Source organism: Colias eurytheme, chromosome 22 (assembly GCF_061535395.1).
Source record: "Colias eurytheme isolate Ceu_HAF_F1 chromosome 22, ilColEury1 Martin Lab GWU primary, whole genome shotgun sequence".
Lineage (NCBI taxonomy): Eukaryota > Metazoa > Arthropoda > Insecta > Lepidoptera > Pieridae > Colias > Colias eurytheme.
The window spans coordinates 7,918,310-7,937,283 of record NC_143001.1 but is presented as its reverse complement, the minus strand read 5'-3'; the positions used below and the strand labels follow the sequence as shown (position 1 = coordinate 7,937,283).

The window sequence follows — 18,974 nt, the reverse complement described above, 5'->3', positions numbered from 1 at the left end:
GATCCGTCAATCAAATACATTACACAGTCAATCTGGATTGAGATCAATGATCATGATCAAGGATCACATTCTAGATTGAGCGTGTAACGGGTGCCAATGACGTTACTAGACTGTTCACCATGGCACAAAAAACCATAAAAAACTTACCGTTTTGTATGATACACTTTCTAATATTCTGAATGCGAATTACTTATGTCTTATAGCGTAAAATATGTAAAGTATGTAATTTAAATGTTACGATATATTTTCTGAACCGCTAAATTGATTTTGAAGATTTTGATAGTAGAATGGATAAAATGAAATAAATTTTTTTTTAATATTATTAATTATTATATTATCATTTTAAATTATTAATTATTTCTTATTTTTATTTAACATTTTTAAAACATTGTTATTATTGTTTGATTTATTAATAAAGAAATAGCACTAAACCCGACCTTTTATTTTATTAACTTTATTATTTAAAAAGTACCCACGTTTTTCTGATATGTATTCCAATTAAACATATTTTTTAAAGTACTTATAATTAATACAAGAAATATTCAAATGGAATAAACAAACTTTATTCAGTTGGTAAACAAATTTAAAATAACATATTTATACTTTATTCATATATTTTTCCTTTAATAACTTATCTTTCTTTATATATAAAAATGAATCGCAAAATGTGTTGGTAAGCGCATAACTCGAGAACGGCTGAACCGATTTCGATGATTCTTTTTTTATTATATTCCTTGAAGTACGAGGATGGTTTTTATGTAGAGAAAACGTAAATATGTACCACGGGCGAAGCCGGGGCGGACCGCTAGTCTATAATATACATCATACATCCACTGTCAATAAGACATCCAGGCGGCCACTGAAAATCAGTGATGACACACTGAGTGGTTGGCCTAATTATGGCATATAGTATTTTTTTTAAGTTCCTTTTTTTTCATCTATAGGTATTGTATATTTTTTTTCATAATATTATGTCCATAATAAAGTTATTTCATTTCATTTCATTTCATTTCATAATATAAAAATGAATCCCAAAATGTGTTGGTAAGCGCATAACTTGAGAACGGCTGAACCGATTCCGTTAATTCTTTTTTTATTATATTCCTTGAAGTACGAGGATGGTTCTTATGTAGAGAAAACGTAAATATGTACCACGGGCGAAGCCGGGGCGGACTGCTAGTCTTATCTATAAAAATGAATCGCAAAATGTGTTGGTAAGCGCAAGCGCAAAAAATACCTAATTCGAGCGATAGTGCAAACAAAATTCATAGTCACCCTAACTACCATTTCTATTTTCTACAAACATCAATGATTGGTTGAGTTGTCAAAACGTAAGACGAGGACCATTTACCGTTGGGAAATCTCTCTTTCCAGTGTATTACTTTCTTGTATGAATCTCTCGCTCAGACCGTTTTTGGTAAGCGTCCGCTGTTAAGGAAAAAGCAACCTGAGGAAATATTAATAGTAATAGATCATATTTCATCAAAACAAATATTTTTAAAGTGAAACTTTTATTACATCGTCTCAAACTTTTTGGTCTGTGTAGCGCATGTCGCGTGTATCGCGGCTGCCGAGTAGGTATACCTACTCGGCAGCCGACCGTCACGCGACATGCGCTACACAAAGCAGTGTTCGGAACCGTTCGAACAGTTTCACTTTTACCGTGGTTTCATAAAACCACACAACATTTTTTGGTACACACGCAGCTCTTACTTCTTTGCTACAGACATGAGAGTAAATAAAGACTTAGGTACATAGACCTTAACATAGACTTAGGGCGTATTCAGAAAGAAAGCTTGAAACTTATAAGCGCTTATCGGCGCTTGTCATGTTCATATATTTTCCTGTCATTTTCCTGTCAACTGACAGGAAAATATATGAACATGACAAGCGCCGATAAGCGCTTATAAGTTTCAAGCTTTCTTTCTGAATACGCCCTTATTCATTTTAAAGTGATTTTAAAACAGTCAGTAAAGCTTCGTTCAAAATTCAAATTAAAGCAGCTATCCCGATTATTATTATATTTTATTAAACGCAATTTGCTCACGTCGATTAGCTTAATTGTAGGGATATGTTTACATAAGGCACGTCGAGTTGAGAGGCGTAAATTTTTTTGTGGTTAGCTATTATCCTATGGAACCTTATATGGAACCTTAATCTGAAATTTCAGTTGCCGGAAACTTAGTTTTTGAGTTATGAATTTTTGAAAGGTTCAACTTTACTTTATAGGACGTCGAGTTAAGAGACGTAAATTTTTTTGTGGTTAGCTATTGTCCTATGGAATCTACATCTGAAATTTCAGTTGACGGAAACGCATATTTATTGCTTTGATATTGTCAAATTTAGCTATTCATTTCAAGAAAAACAATTCAAGACGCCTCTCAACTCGACATCCGATAAAGTACAGTTTTACCCACATTTAACTACTATTTTTTGAAGTCAGACACGATTTTTTTAATTATAGTGATAAATACTTATGTGTCTCAACTCTCAAAATATCACAAATATTTAATTATTATCATTAAAATTCAAATTCAAAATTTATCGACCATGTTGTATCGATAAGTTTTATAATTATCGACGCGTTTTCGCACTATCGATACGTTTACGTTGACGTTGAATACAGACACGCTGTGCCGGTTGGAGTGGGGGGGGTGTTAGGTTTTTTCGTTACGGAATTTATACATTCGGTCGCCGCGCTCAGTCTGAGATAAAAGCTATGCCCATGCTATGCCGCTATGCAATAGCTTTGTTAAAATTAAATATGGCAATAAACATCATGAAGTCGTATTGTAGTGAAGATGGCAACATTACATAATCTACATCGATCTATTTTGTCAACATGTCGGATAAGTTAGTGTTTTTGATAAAAATTAAATAATTTCATATTAATTAACTCAATTCAATAGTTCATAGTGTACATTTCGAATAAGCATAAAATTTAGTTGCATTTGAATTAAAAACATTTGCCTTATCATAGTGTTGTTGTGAAAAAAACATACGTATAGTCAGGTCAATCTATCCATGTGTTTGAATCGTACTTTTTTTTGCAGCGAGGACTTATTAGGCGAAGATTTAGGAGATCACAGCCTCGCAGATTATAATTTGGGAAACGACGAAGAAGAACAGTTGTTAGCTGACGATTACGACGGTGCGAATTCACAAAACGTTCCGTCGGCAAGGGGAACAGCTTACAGAGAACAAATTGTTGTACCAACTGATTATGCTGAACAAAATATTGAATATACCCAGGTAATGCTTAAAATTATCTAACCTTCGAGTTTTTATGGTTTTTAAGAAGTATTTTTTCGCGGGTTACACAAAATTATTATAAGTTTGTAATCTTGTTAAGAGCTTTGGGTGGCTTCGATATATGTAATTGGAAAGTATGATAAACCAAAAGAGAATGTATGTATGAACTATGAACCTTTCTAAATCATGACATGTCAGAATTTACAAAGAAATGTACGAAAATTACACAAAATAAGCTAAATATGCCTGCTTGGTATGAGATTTTGTGTTGCTACATAGAAATCTTATAGTTTAGTTTTGGATTCAACCATTTCCTCTGTGAAGTGCGATTTGTTAGATAACCTTAAAAAATCTGAACATTATATCTTGATTAAATGATGTGTTTTATTTAATACAAAATATAGGTTAGTTTTCATAAATAATTGAAGACAAACATCTATACTATTATTATATTATAAAACTGAAGAGTTTGTTTGTTTGAACGCGCTAATCTCGAGAACTACTGGTTCGATTTGAAAAATTATTTTGGTGTTAGATAGCCCCTTCATCGAGGAAGGCTATAGGCTATATATCATCACGCTAAGACCAACAGGAGCAGAGCCACGCAGGTGAAACCGCGGAGCGCAGCTAGTATAAAATAACAGTGATTCACATCTCATCACACTAATATCTATAAATATTCAAACAATAGTACATAATCTCTACAATTCTGACGACGCGGTTGGTGCAGTGGTAAAGTAACTGCCTACTGAGCCGACGGTCCCGGGTTCGATCCCCGGTCAGGGCAAATATTTGTGTGATGAACTCAATTATTTGTTCTTGGGTCTGGGTGTTATTATCTATATAAGTATTTATTAAATATTATATTTATCGTCGCCTAGTTCCCACAACACAAGCCTTAATTGAGCTTACTGTGGGTCTAGGTCGTGTTGTGTAATAATGTCCTATAATATTTATTTATTTATTTATTTAAAAAAAAAAATACATAGTACTAATCTCTACAATTTTCAGCCTGTACAATACGCGCCAGAAGCAGAGTGTGTTGTGCCGAACATAGTAGTTGAAGTGCCGAACAAACGTCCAGAGCATTCTACATATGCACCGTATGAACCTACTTATGAGAGGGAACATGCTGTGCCTCCGCCTATTGTGAGTATAGCTTTAATTAAGTATATTTTTTATATAGTACTAGATTTCCGCCCGCGGCTTCGCCCGCGTTTTCAAAGGAAAACCCACATAGTTTCCGTGGGATTTCCGGGATAAAACCTATCCTATGTGTTAATCCAAGTTACCCTCTATATGTGTGCTAAATTTCATTGTAATCGGTTCAGTAGTTTTTACGTGAAAGAGTAACAAACATCCATACATCCATACTTACAAACTTTCGCCTTTATAATAGTATTAAGATCTTATGTGCAATATTAAAAATATATACTTTTGTTATAAATCTGAAGAGTTTGTTTTTTTGGTTGAACATGCTAATCTCAGGAACTATGGGTTCAATATGAGAAATCCTTTTAGTGTTAGATAGCCCATTTATTGAGAAAGGCTATACTTAATACATATATGCGAGGACAATTAATAGGAGCTGAGCATGCGGAAAAAACTACAAGGCACAGCTAGTAGCGTTAAAATGAAAAAGTTAAGAATGAAGAATAAATAGAAATTTATAATATGTTTATGGCTACAGTGTTTTTTGAAAAGTTATTTTTCTCGTTGAAATATGTGTAAATAAATTAAATATCATAAATTTTGATGTTCTTTTTGAATCTTTTGTTGTGTTTGAATCTTTAATAAAACATACAACCTCTTGTATTAATTAAAGTTTAGATTTATTTACATTAGAATCAATTAAAAGTATAAAAATGATTTTATCTTGCAGCCAGCAGCACCTATGGAGTCTCCACAAATTGTTCCATCAGAAATGGCTCCTCTAGCTGGTAAGTACATTATAACTAAATTTATTAGCATCATTATTTATTCCCACCCAGGGCAAATATTTGTGTGATGAACATAATTGTGTGGTGTTAATTATCTATATAAGTATTTATTTAAAATTATATATGTATGTTTATCAACCATCTGGTTTCCATAACACAAGCGAAAGCTTAGTATGGGATCAAATCGTGCCGTGTGTGAAATTAAATCAGCCAAAAACATTAAATTAGTTAGTTATGTAGTTGAAATTTTGCTGAATGTACTAACAGAAACTATAAAACATTATTTTCTGTAATCTGTATCTGAATAATTATATTTGTTGCTGATTATACATAGATACATATTTTGTAAAATTAAATTGTAATATGTACTGACAAAAGAGCAACTATGGAGTTTCTTGTCGGTTCCTCTCCATAGATACTGCTTTCCGAATCGGTGGTAAATGTTGAAAATATGTAATGACGATTCGAAAGTGATTCTAGAAAAAGTCTAATTGAATAAATAAATGTTTGTGTATGTTGAAAATCTAATACAAAATATAGTAATGTTTCACCGCAAGCATTCTATCAAAAATATTATCTACTTATCCATATTTCTATATAAAATTAACTTGGTAATTAATTGTTACGTTTTTATCTTTTAGGAGATCTGAATAGGGAGAGATTCACATCAGAACGACCGGTGGGGTCACAACGGACCCCACAAATTAGGAATATACCGGATTCTCTTGGTAAGTGCTTTTTCTTTATTTTTCTATGTGGTATTGCTATGTATTAGTTGAGAAGTTGTAGGTTTGATCTGGCTTAAAATAATTTAGTTTTTGTTCTGCAAAATTTGTTAGTAGTTAAGTTTATAAAACTGTAAATTTGAAGTTGATTTAAAACAAAATATTTCTAAATAAATTGTAAGTAAATGGATTAGGTGAGGTAGCATAATAAATCAATATTATAATAAAGATGTTGTCAAATGTTATTCTTTACATTCCAATAATATATCTATGAGCCAAAAAAGTAATCAAAGGAAAACCCGCATAGTTCCCGTTCCCGTGGGATTTCCGGGATAAAACCTATCCTATGTGTTAATCCAAGTTCACTGCAAATTATTTATTGAATTCGATTTTATAATAATTTAATAATTCTTCGTTGCAATTGCTATGGGCGGCGGTGAACACCTTATATCAAGTGTACCGCCCGCTCCTTTGCCGGTTGTAGTAATAAAAAAAAAAAAAAAAGTTACCCTCTATATGTGTGCTAAAATTCATTGTAATCGGTACAGTAGTATTTGTGTGAAAGAGTAACAAACATCCATACATACAAACTTTCGCCTTTATAATAGTACTAGATTTCCGCCCGCGGCTTCGCCCACGTTTTCAAAGGAAAACCCGCATAGTTCCCGTTCCCGTGGGATTTCCGGGATAAAACCTATCCTATGTGTTAATCCAAGTTACCCTCTATATGTGTGCTAAATTTCATTGTAATCGGTTCAGTAGTTTTTACGTGAAAGAGTAACAAACATCCATACATCCATACTTCCATACATCCATACATCCTTACAAACTTTCGCCTTTATAATAGTATTAAGATTAGGATAGGATTATATTTATCGTCGCCTAGTACCTACAAGTCCCACAACACAAGCCTTAATTGAGCTTACTGTGGGACTAGGTCGATTTGTGTAATAATGTCCTATAATATTTATTTATTTATAATATTCAGATAAAGTATACGTGCCCCGTGCTCGGGGTCGCGGCGCGTGGCGTCCGCACAGACACGCGCATCCATATAGACGGAATAATATGCAGTTTCGGGTGAGGATGTGTTTGTTTGTTTCAATTTAATTGAACAAAATGTATATATTTACTAAAAAAATTAATAATTGGTCGGCTATAAAGAAATACCGGTATGAATATTGCTCATGTACGAGCAATTATGGATTGGGGAACTTTTATTTATGCATTTAAAAATATATTTTTTGACGTGACAACGTCTTATAATTTGATAAAGGCGGCTGCTCGCACAAAAAAACATGACTCATGCGGCGTTACCTCGCTCTGAGGCGTTCCATGTAAGGCTTGAAGTGCAAGCGAGAGCGCGGAACGAGCGACAAAGAAGCACAATCGGACGTTGTCACGTTCAACTATCCTCAGTAAACCGACTTTACAGACAACCAATTTTTTATTTTAATAAAATAAAAATTTGGTGTGGGAAATATCTGTTGCATTATTGTAAAGTTAGCTGTGTTAATCATTATAATTAGGTGTTATTTGACATATGCAATTTAAATTTTTATTTATGCATTTAAAAAGCACTCATTTATATCTGATTATTTTTAAAGATTACATAGACACATAGAAATTCATTTTAAGGAAATTGAATAAGTGGAATGGCCGGTATCACAACTTCTTTTTAGTTTATATTTTGTCAGTTGAAATGATTAATAACTTACGACGATCTTAAAAAGATCTACTAATAATTTTGATGCTATTGCTTAAACTATATCAACACTTTAATTAATATATTCACGCAAGTTGAGAAACCATCTCTTTATATCATATGACACAAAAAACGCATAATATTAACATAATTTCTATCATTTTCAGGCGAACTTCGCCCCCCGCCCGTCTTTCCCCCCTCCCCGTCACAGTCCGCCCCAAATGCGTCCCGATATACCGGAAATACGTCACGAACCACCACAAGAGAGACAAATACAACCGGAAATACGGCCTGATTTCCAAAATTTCCAAAGATTCTACCGTCCCAATGAAGAAACGTTCCCAAACCAAAACTTCGAAAGGCCAATGTTCCCGGTATATAGACCGTTTGTGCCCCGGGAAATTGTGCCCAATTTGCCCCAAGTTATAAGGCAGCCGGTACCAGTGTTGCCAGGTAAAAACGTGGAGCAAGAAGTTAGAATGTTGCCAGTTTTGCCCCCGAATTTGCCCCCGTTGACGGGGAAGAAAGTGCTCATCAATCCACACTTTAAGGGCAACTTTCAGCCGCCGGTTGAGGGTGAGTTCTTTTTTTTTGTATTTATTATAGGAATACAAGATTTTTGTTATTGTCAAAATTTAATACGAAAAAAAGAGCGTGCCGACACGTGTCAGAAGTGAAACTTCTTTGGCAAGATTGAAACATACCAAAATCGTTGCCTTACTCAATGACGTGACGGTATTGCCATGATGCAACCTTGAAATTTTACTCTCAACGCGTCTAAAGAAGTTTCACTACAAAAGATTTTGGTAATTGTCAAAAATTGGTAATTTCTTGTACTATTTAGTATTTATATTAGTTAATGAATATAATAAATTAACTTATAATTAACTGGCAACACTAATATAATATGAACGTGTGTGTAGGGTTGCCAGCTTACATACCGACGCGCATACAAAAGACACCGCCCCTAAGCCCCACGCTCGAGCAAAAATTCGGTAATTTTATTGTATTGCACGATTAGAAATGATTAACTCCCGAAAATCGAGATAATACAAAAATATTGTTTATATAAATAAATAATTTATTGTAATCATAATGCTTTGAAAGAAAAAGATGACAATATTTGCTTTAAAAGGCAATATTATTATTAATTCTTAATAAAAATAAAAGAAATTCAATTACTTTGTACATTTCACTTATATATAATTCATAATAATAACATTAAAAGTATGGCAAATTTCCATTTTAACCTAAATAATTAAAATTAAAAAATCACTCATAATTTAAATAAGATATTGCCTTATTTGTGGAGTTAATTATTTATATTATCTAGATATTGCTTAGTACTAGAATGTTTGTGATGCACTTTTGTATAGTTTTGTAGCTTTTTTGCTTAGTGCTTTTATTTTTAAGTTATGTTACGAATACGAATAATACATAAGTAAAACATCATGTTTCGTTGTTTTTTTACACTTTTCCACTTGAAATAAAAAATAAATAAATAATAGTTGAAAAAATAAGAATAACGCGCGAAACATTCGATCGACACAACTTATAAGAAAAAATAATTGTATGTTTTGGGCTTGCTTTATTTGTAAAACAAAATACGTATGTATATTTAAATAATTATCTTTCCTCCCGCGATTTTGCCTTATAAATTGTATACGAAGACCTTCGAGAATCTATCATCACTATCTATTAAAAAGCGCATCAACATCCGTTGCGTGGTTTTAAAGATTTAAGCATACAGACATACAAACGGCGAGAAGCGACTTAGTTTTACATCATATAGTGATAGTACAGGTAAAATATGGAAGACTATGTTTTATATACATTTTAGAAGTTCGTTTATTTAGAAAATATAAACTAGTATTCGTCACATTACTATATGTTAGTTCTTTATTCTTAAAAATAAACTTGAGTTAGAATGTTTGCTGTATATTTTAGTGTTTGTTATTTTTAAATTCTGTGTTTTAATGCTTTATATTTATATATATACAAGGTGCCCATTATATCATAAACAAGCTGAGTGCTTAATTCATTTCAGCCACAGAATAACATCTGTAAAAAATTGTTTATAAAAAAAAAATGCAAACAATAATTGTGAAAACATTAATGTTACTTTTATTAAAGTTTAACAATATAATTAGGTGCACAACCCACGCTTGGCCAACAATTATACCCTCATGTTTTTGTTCTAATAATTACGATATATTTTTTATGATAATAAAACATTGAGATAATATTACTACGTATGGAGGAGACACCACGAACAAAATCTGTGCGCCATTTTTTTTGCTCTAACTAAGTTTTAAAAATTATTATCTAGTTAGGTACTTACCGATGAAAAGTTAGTTAGTGGTTGTATTATTTGTGCAATATCGTAACACTCACGAAGGCATATTTGATGCGTTTCACTTTAAAACAAATAAAAAATGAGCGTGCAGTTAAGCCATATGGCTTATGTTGAGCGGAACATATGTGATGTAGGCGGTGTCGTCTCCATATGTATATCTCAATGTAATAAAACTATATTATATTAAACAGGACCAATAAAAGATATAGACGACGCAGCAGAAAGATTCATAGCGGAACAAAGGAGCGCTCTTGCTAGAGCCGCTAGTAGGAATTTGAGGAGATCACCGCAGAGGTATGTGTTTTATTTATATTTTGTTATTAATATTGTAAAGTTTAATGTTTTTTTGGATTTAGGATTTATTATTATAATAAATGATGTTACATATGTATTTTGTAAAATTAAATTGTAAAACTGACATGATTTAAAAGAGCAACTATGGAGTTTCTTGCCGGTTCTTCTCCGTAGATACTGCTTTCCGAATCGGTGTTAAATGTTGAAAATATGTAATGACGTTACAAAAGTGCTTCTATAAGAAGTTTAATTGAATAAATAAATGTTTGAGTTTGAGTTTGAACTGAAAAAAAAAATATTTTAAAATTTATCTGAAATTGCATATTGCGGTATACGCACTCAAAAAGCGGGTTAAAAAAGTAAAGTACCTATATTAAAACAAGAATTAAGTTTTGCAGTTTGCTCTATTATTATACTATACTCACATTTAAAAAAATGGGTATAAATTTAAAGAAAAAAGTTATTTTATCCTGTCTGGGCGTACCAAATACATTCAATATATTACTCTAAATGAAATCTTCAATTTCTAATCTTCTCTTATAAATCTTCTTCTGTCTTCTTTTCAGATACATAGAGAACACAACAATAGAGATAGAGAATGAGCTAGCTCGTTCAAGACGCAATGATGACGAATTATTGCGAAAACAAGAGGAATTCATACACGCAAATCGCGCAGGATTAAGACGAAGGTGAGATTTTTTGGTTTGATACTTCAGTAGCTCTACCATGAGTTTAAGCACACGATTCTCGCTAGCGATTGTAGTAAGCGGTTTGTATGGAATTTCGTACAGCGCCCCTAGTGTGCCGTAGCGGAACTAAAAAGCCTACCATGAGGTGCAATAGTATACTACAGTAGATAACGTATAGTAAACTAGCTTTCCACCCGCGGCATCGCCCGCGCAATCAAAGAAAAACTCGCATAGTTCCCGAGGGATTTCCGGGATAAAACCTATCCTATGTCCTTTCTCGGGTACCAATATATCTCCATACCAAATTTCATGCAAATTGGTTCAGTAGTTTAGGCGTGATTGAGTAACAGATAGACAGACAGAGTTACTTTCGCATTTATAATATTAGTATGGATTTTGTACACTTATCAAAGAATCGGTGACAATACACTAATTTCATAAGCCTGTTTTTTAACTCTATTAATTATATAATATATTCCCCCCACAGAATGCGGTCCCCCTCCCCCCCTCCCCGCCGCTCCCCCTCACCCGTGAGGGAACATCGCCGGGAGGAACGACGTGCCAGACCGCATGATGATGAGGTTAGTGGTGATGGTGATGAGATTGTGATGTGATAGTGATGATATAGGGATATAGGCATGGTGCTGATATACTGAAATGCAATACGGGCAGACTGAAAATCAGAGCTGTTCAGGTGGTAAAGCCCGACAGCATGGCTGAGTCTGACCCGATTGCCATGTAATTCTCTATTAAATTCTAATTAAGTTCTCTATTTTGACGTGACAACGTCTTATAATTCGATAAAGCCGGCTGCACGCACGAAAAAACTCATGCGGCGTTACCTCGCTCTGAGGCGTTCCATGTAAGGCTTGAAGTGCGAGCGAGAGCGCGGAACGAGCGACAAAGAAGCACAATCGGACGTTGTCACGTTCAACTATTGTCAGTAAACCGACTTTACAGACAAACAATTTTTTTTCATTTAGTGTCACTTAGTGAGATATTAGCGACACTTCTGATATTTAGACACTTAAGCCCACTTGTGTCAAAACTTTGAGTTAAATAAGTAAACCGAGGCTTACTAACTCAGTGTTAACGATTTTGAATTTGAATTTTTTGGAATTAATATGACGTTTCATTCGTATCATAATGAGCCAACAATTCAACGTAAAATAAAATCTTACATAATATAATTTTATTTTATTTATTGCAATTATGTAACAGGACAGTGAATACAGAAGGAAAGTTCGCGAACAAGAGTCGCTAAGAGAGAGAGTTTTGCGCGCGAAAGAAGTTAGAAGGAGAAAGAATGCGGTCGCGCTGCAGAAACAGTTACAAGACAGGTAAATAATAAAATCTTATGTATAAATCTCGTGTCACAATGTTTGTCCTCAATGGACTCCTAAACCACTTAACCGATTATAATAAAATTCGCACACCATGTGCAGTTCGATCCAACTTGAGAGATAGGATAGTTTAAACATGTAGGTACCACGGGCGAAGCCGGGGCGGACCGCTAGTAGTTACATATATCTGCTTTAAAGAACATGAAAAATAGCGTGTGTGCCGAGCACACGTGTCAGAAGTGAAACTTCTTTGGCAATATTCAAAGATACCAAAATCGTCGCCTTAAGGGCTTGGTCTAGTAGTGCAAACAAATGCATCCTGTCATCCTATATGTAAATAATACAAATGTACTAAGGGAAAGTTGCTCCACTTAATTTTTAAAAATTAAATCATTCGTATAATTTAATATTTGTAATAAGTACCAAAAATGACAATTTGAAACAATTTTCGTGAAAATTACACCGGGTGATTTTTTTTTATCAGTACACAAAATTTGCGAATACTTTCTATTGATATCTTCAACTTCATGTTTATATAACTGATCAACTTTTACAAAGAAATTTGGACGAAATATAAAAAAAAATAAGCTTTCCATACAAAATGCATAACTCTATACATTTTTTTCGACCTAAGTTTCTTAGTGAAAGTTGTTCAGTTTAACTAATAAAACGGATAAACAAATTTTGTATATAATAAAAAAATGTAATGTTTGTGTTAAAAAATTATAAAATAGAAAAATACGCAAATGAAAACAAAAGATATTTATTTCTGACTAGCTTCCGCCCGCGACTCCGTCCGCGCGGATGTCAGTCTTCGCGTCTTCTACAGATTTATTATATTATGTATAATATATAGATTTATATTGATAAACCTAATAAATCTTTTGCTAGCATTCTGATGCTTTATCGGTTGCACTGGATTTATCTCTTTTTTTTCAATCGCTTGAATGATATAGGATGGGTCCTTGATGGGCATCGAATGCTGAAGTCTCGAATCAATCAATTCTGACAGTAGGCAATTTATGTAAAATCTTGATAATGGTCATCATTTTATTTTGCCTAAACGTTACATACTTTTTTATATATTCTATTTTTAACGAATGATTCACTCCAGTCCAAACAGCAAATAAGCAGACTTCTGCTTCTGCAACGTTTAGTTGTCCCTGAATTTGGAAAAAATAGTCATGATTCTTAAAAGTGTTATTTTTTGCATTGTATTTCAAATATTAAATTTTTTTAACCGCATCTTCCGCATTCATGTCTTTTGCCGGAATTAGACATTTAACTTCTACTAGTCCCATTTTCCCTTTTTGATATGGGAGTGTATAAAGTAAATTTTTTAGATATTTCTCGTTATACTTTTAAAAAGTTATTATTGTCATTTTGCTCATTAGGTAAAGTAATTTCGATATCAGTTTTAAGTTTTTTGATACCTGCAATAATAACGTCATAATCGCCTGCACATACTTATCGATTACACCCTGTATACAATCCACCATCCACATTCATAATGTTTTCCTGTCCTCCTCTGCTTTACGCTGTTCACCGATACATTTTACCACTGAAGGATGTTTCATTGTGATCAGCAAATTTTCACCACTGTTGTCGATTATTTGTTTTTCATTTTTAATCAGCAATTGGGAATCATCAGTTTTGTTTTTTGCAGATTGGTGATGTACCCTAACAATACGTCGAAAAGGGAAAGCATCAACGAATTATCGTTTTCGTCCTCTTTTTTTATTCTTCGCGTCTCTGTTACTTGTGTTTGTTTAGTTCTCAACACCCACTGAATTTTCTATGTTATTGTGATCTTCCATTACATCTGAGTTTTGATGATGTGATGATAATCCATTCGTTTTAATATTGGTACTTAGAGTTGGTGGACTAAACAAGAAATGGCAGACTAAATTTGTCAGCGCGTCTGTAAGATCAGAATATAAAACCAACATCCTGTATTTAAGTTACAAAATTAATAATCAAACAACATGCCGCTACGTTGAAAATGACTAGAAGAAAAAATTAAAACACCTCGGCATATAATTTTGGAGTAAACAAATCATTTTCCCCGTATGGGGATTTCCCCGGATGAACTTGGGAAGTTCAAGTTCTCAATACAAGTTTATATTATATTTCGTATTTCTCAAACGAAAAATAAACATTTTTGGAACTTCAAAAAAAATATATTATAAGAAAATTTATGAGCTTACTTTAGTTTTAAAGAAATATACATCCCTTTACTGACACCCCGTAAAATAAAGAAATTGTTGCCAATCACCTTTGCAATCTATTTGGTTTCATTAACTTTATGTTCGAAGATAATTTTTTTTCTAGTAGTTACACGCGTATTTTTTTCGTTTATTTTCCATATCGAAATCAAATGTTTAAAAATACGAATATTTGCACAAAACTAAGATAAAAATAATCAATTAACAAAAATATTAAATTTAATGAAGTAGAGCAACTTTCACTTCGGTATGAAGGAAAATCGAGCGTAGAGCACACGTCAGAACGCTCCGGCCCAAGGAGCGCGACTAAAGAAATTCGCTGGGATTTTTCCTAATTATTTTAAATATTTTTTTAATATATAAAGAATTATCAAAATTCAAAAAAAAAAAATTTTAAAGTATTAATACTCATTAGTCTTCAACCAACTCGAATAAATTAATGGAAAAAATAACTTTTAGCAGTATTTATCAATAGATTTTGTAAGGCAAAAAATGGGAAATTTAATGAATTTATAACGTTCTAATTAAGAAAATCATAAGTTTTTCGGCAATTGTATTCAGCAGTTTTTAATAACGACTATATAAGGATAATAATGCGCTGATCAGATTGTGTAAATTGTAATCGGTTGCAACGTAGTGAGTGCACAAACTTAGCTCGAAATGTCTTTGGGGGAAAGAGACTTATCTTGAAGGCCTGATTAAGGTAACATAAAGTAACTTTATAAATGTGAAAAAATTCACGCGCATTGCGTATATAACACTAATTGATAAACAAGAAAAAAAAATTCAGTTTATCATTTCATTAGCCGGGAAAAAATTGTCAAATAACTTGTTGAAAACGCAATTTTGCTAGACTGCAGCCGTAAATACTCCAAATAATTTGCATTTCAAATATTTTTATCTAACCAAATGGCAAATTTGGTAAAAATTGTTGAGAGATCTGTCCCAGGAATTAAAGAAATGATTTAAAAATTAATTTTCATAATTAAAAAACAAATTTCTTACAGCTAATTTTAATCTGAGATAATAATTGAGAGTTAATATATTAAATATGTTACAGGGAGCGTGAAATCAAAGACAAAGATAAGCCAAAAGACGAACCGAAAGCAGACATAAAAGATAGAGACACAAAAGATACAAAAGATTCAAAAGAAAAAGATATAAAAGAAAAACCTTCAAGTACAAAGGAAGAAGACACGAAACCGGACACGACGGAGAAATCTCCGGAAATAGAAAGAGTTAGAGTGAGAGTGGAAGAGAAACAGAAAGAGAGAGATAGATCTCTGTTGAGAGATGAAGTTGAAGTTAACTCTACTTGCGGTGAGTTTTTATGTCTTATTCTATTATTACATTATTGAAGTGAAACTTCTTTATCGGGGTTGGACAAAAATTTAGTGTAACATTTTTGCGTTACGCCGTACGCGTGACATTTTTGCGTTACGCCATACTCGTGACATTTTTAAGGTCATAAAGAAGTTTCACTTCTTACGTGTGTACTCTAGTACACGCATACATTTTTTTTTATAATGAATAAAGCAGTTTTAATATGACAATATTCGTAAAAAAAATGTGTGCGTGTACTAGTGTACACACGTAAGAAGTGAAACTTCTTTATGACCTTATTTTTCAAAAAATAATTTACTATATGCAACTTTACAGAAATACGTCCAATCAAAGATGGCGCGTAACGGAAAAATGTCACGCGTAACGAAAAAGTGTTACACTAAATTTTTTTCCAACCCCGATAAAGAAGTTTCACTTCAATAAATATATTTAGTTTCTGTTTCATTCAGTTAATTCAAAAAAGGTGACAAGTTTTAAACTGGTTTTCGTAGCGTTTCACGTTTTATTTCATTATTTAAATGTTTTAAGATTATCTTGCAAATTCAGAATATTTTTTTTACAAATTTGGAATAAATCTGGAATCGTGAAATGAAACAAGTAAATATGGATTTTTTTATACCATTTTTTAAATCGGTCATCAAAACGAGATGGAGCACTTAAAACAGGCGTTTTGTATAAATTTTCACATATAAATTTATAAAGGATAGAAAAAATTCGATCACTCAGCGGGACTCAAACCCGCATTCTTTCTTCTTCTTGACCAACTCGGCCACTCGTGATCCGCCAGAGCGATCGAATTTTTTCTATTCTTTATAAATTTATATATTTATTTAAATTTATATACATTTGAATGCCATAAAACTAAAAATATCAAATTAAAATGTTGCTCTTTACAGAAGCTCTAACCCCCCCACGGCCAGTGAACAGTACAACCCCCCCCTTACCGCGAACAACACATGATAGTGATGATGATTTAGATCTAATACTGGGTGATATAGACGGGATATTGTCTGATGATGAAGATACCGGACGGTTTAAGGATGATAAGTAAGTAAATTTAATAAAAAAAAATCACAAAAAATCTCATCAAAATCGGTTCAGCAGTGTAGCAAATACAGGAGAAAAACGCGCGAGAGTTTAATTCGCAAAAAGTTTAATTAAAATCGGTCCAGCCGTTTGGTAAGTAGCAGATGCACATGCAAGTAAGTGATAATGATTTAGATCTAATACTGGGTGATATTTATTTATTTATTTATTTATTTGATTTGCCAACAGATGTACATCTTATATTTATAATATATTTTGAGTATGTGACATAAATTAGCTTGCATAGCAAGATGTAGATCCAATTACAGGCAAATACAACATGCATTTTTGAGTTGTATCAAATTATAGCTTCTAATCGTAGTATAAATTCTAATCAGAAATTCAGAAAACATTATTCTCATCAGTATAATTTTTATGTAAAACGCTTTTATATGCAAACAAACTAAGAAAGTTGATGTCAACTTTTGTGCTATTAAATAATCTATTATGTTCCCGACAAACTCTAGCAATGACGCTGTTGAAGCCTAAATTGGTTCTATATCTTTTGACAAAAAATACATTGGTTTTCCTAGAGTGTCTCCTTGGAACAGCTATATTAATTTTTGATAGAAGATTAGGACAAATATACGAATTTGTAACAATTTTATATAACAACATTTGATCTGCCATCCATCTCCGATGTTTAAGACTTTCCATTTTAAAAAAGTTTAATCTGAGGTCGTATGATTTTAAAGATTTAAGTTTTTGCTGATGAAAAGTAAGTAGATAAAGAAACTTTTTCTGTACAGACTCAAGTCTTTTTATGTGACATCGATAAGATGGATTCCAGACTGGTGAGCAATATTCCAAGAGAGATCTTACTAATGAACAATATACAATTTTTATAGGTAGCACACTTTTGAACATTTTGCAATTTCTCCATACAAACCCAAGAAGTTTTAGAGATTATTTGATGATTATTTACTATATTATTAATGTGATGAATAAAACCTAATTTTTTATCAAATGTTACTCCTAAGTCTCGCACTTGGGTTATCTCCTCAAGGATGATATTATTTATGGAATACGAAGATGATTGAGGTCGTAACTTTTTGGAAAATTTTATAAATTTGCATTTATTTATATTTAACGGTAGCTTATTAGATACTGTCCATTCTGAGATTCGATTTAGATCGTCTTGAAGAAATTTAGCATCCTCTGTATTATGTATATTTTTGAATATTTTAAGGTCATCCGCGAATAGTATAAATTTTGAGTGATTAATTTCATAGGACAAATCATTAATAAAAATTAAAAACAGAATAGGCCCCAAGTGCGAGCCCTGGGGAACACCCGAAGTAGCTACAAATGGCTGCGATTCATAACCATTAACCGTAACTTTTGACGTTCTATTGCCTAAGTAAGTTGCAAACCACTTTAACATTAGACCATGAATACCAACCCTTGACAACTTTTTAAGCAGCAGCGAATGATCCACCTTATCGAATGCCTTACTAAAATCCATATATATTGCATCTATTTCTTGACCTCTATCAATAACATCACACAAATCATCAGTGTAAGTGACCAGATTAGTTAAGGTAGACATCCCACTACGAAAACCATGTTGTTCAGGTATTAATTCGGCCTTTAAGTGGTATGTTAAATATGGGTATATCAGCGATTCAAAGCATTTTGCAAACACAGATAACAGTGAAATGGGTCTGTAGTTTTGAATATCTCTAGCTTCGCCGCTTTTAGGAATAGGAACTATATTAGATGTCCTCCACTGTGAGGGAAAATAACCGCTATTTAAAGATTTATTATATATTATGTTTAATGGCACTGAAAGGCAATCAGCACAACGAGAAACGAAAACAGGAGGGATACCATCGGGTCCAGCGCTCTTATTGATATTCAATTTTCTAAAGGATTTTATCACTGAGGCATTATCCAATACAATTCTATCCAAAATATTATTTCGAGGAGAAGTTTCATCTATAAGCTGTACTAAATTAATCCAATTACTTTTGGTATACACGGAAGAAAAGTGTTCAACAAAGGCACTACATATA

At 32.7% G+C, this 18,974-nt stretch overlaps 1 protein-coding gene across 2 annotated transcripts in view; it reads left to right on the top strand.

Moving 5' to 3' along the window:
- Window positions 1–2,804: 2,804 nt before the first annotated feature.
- Window positions 2,805–18,974, top strand: part of LOC149898785 (uncharacterized) — a 28,995-nt gene continuing 12,825 nt past the window's right edge. Inside the window, exons 1-14 of one of the 2 annotated variants that reach the window (XM_090115221.1) lie at window positions 2,805–2,853; window positions 3,054–3,252; window positions 4,264–4,401; window positions 5,135–5,192; window positions 5,834–5,920; window positions 6,906–6,997; window positions 7,790–8,198; window positions 8,546–8,617; window positions 10,170–10,272; window positions 10,839–10,961; window positions 11,449–11,542; window positions 12,183–12,301; window positions 15,590–15,849; window positions 16,770–16,920. In XM_090115221.1, coding sequence (XP_089971347.1) covers window positions 2,843–2,853; window positions 3,054–3,252; window positions 4,264–4,401; window positions 5,135–5,192; window positions 5,834–5,920; window positions 6,906–6,997; window positions 7,790–8,198; window positions 8,546–8,617; window positions 10,170–10,272; window positions 10,839–10,961; window positions 11,449–11,542; window positions 12,183–12,301; window positions 15,590–15,849; window positions 16,770–16,920 — 1,916 coding nt within the window. In that variant the 5' untranslated portion in view covers window positions 2,805–2,842. The remainder of the gene's footprint in view (window positions 2,854–3,053; window positions 3,253–4,263; window positions 4,402–5,134; window positions 5,193–5,833; window positions 5,921–6,905; window positions 6,998–7,789; window positions 8,199–8,545; window positions 8,618–10,169; window positions 10,273–10,838; window positions 10,962–11,448; window positions 11,543–12,182; window positions 12,302–15,589; window positions 15,850–16,769; window positions 16,921–18,974) is intronic. The other variant, XM_090115222.1, reaches the window with a different exon arrangement.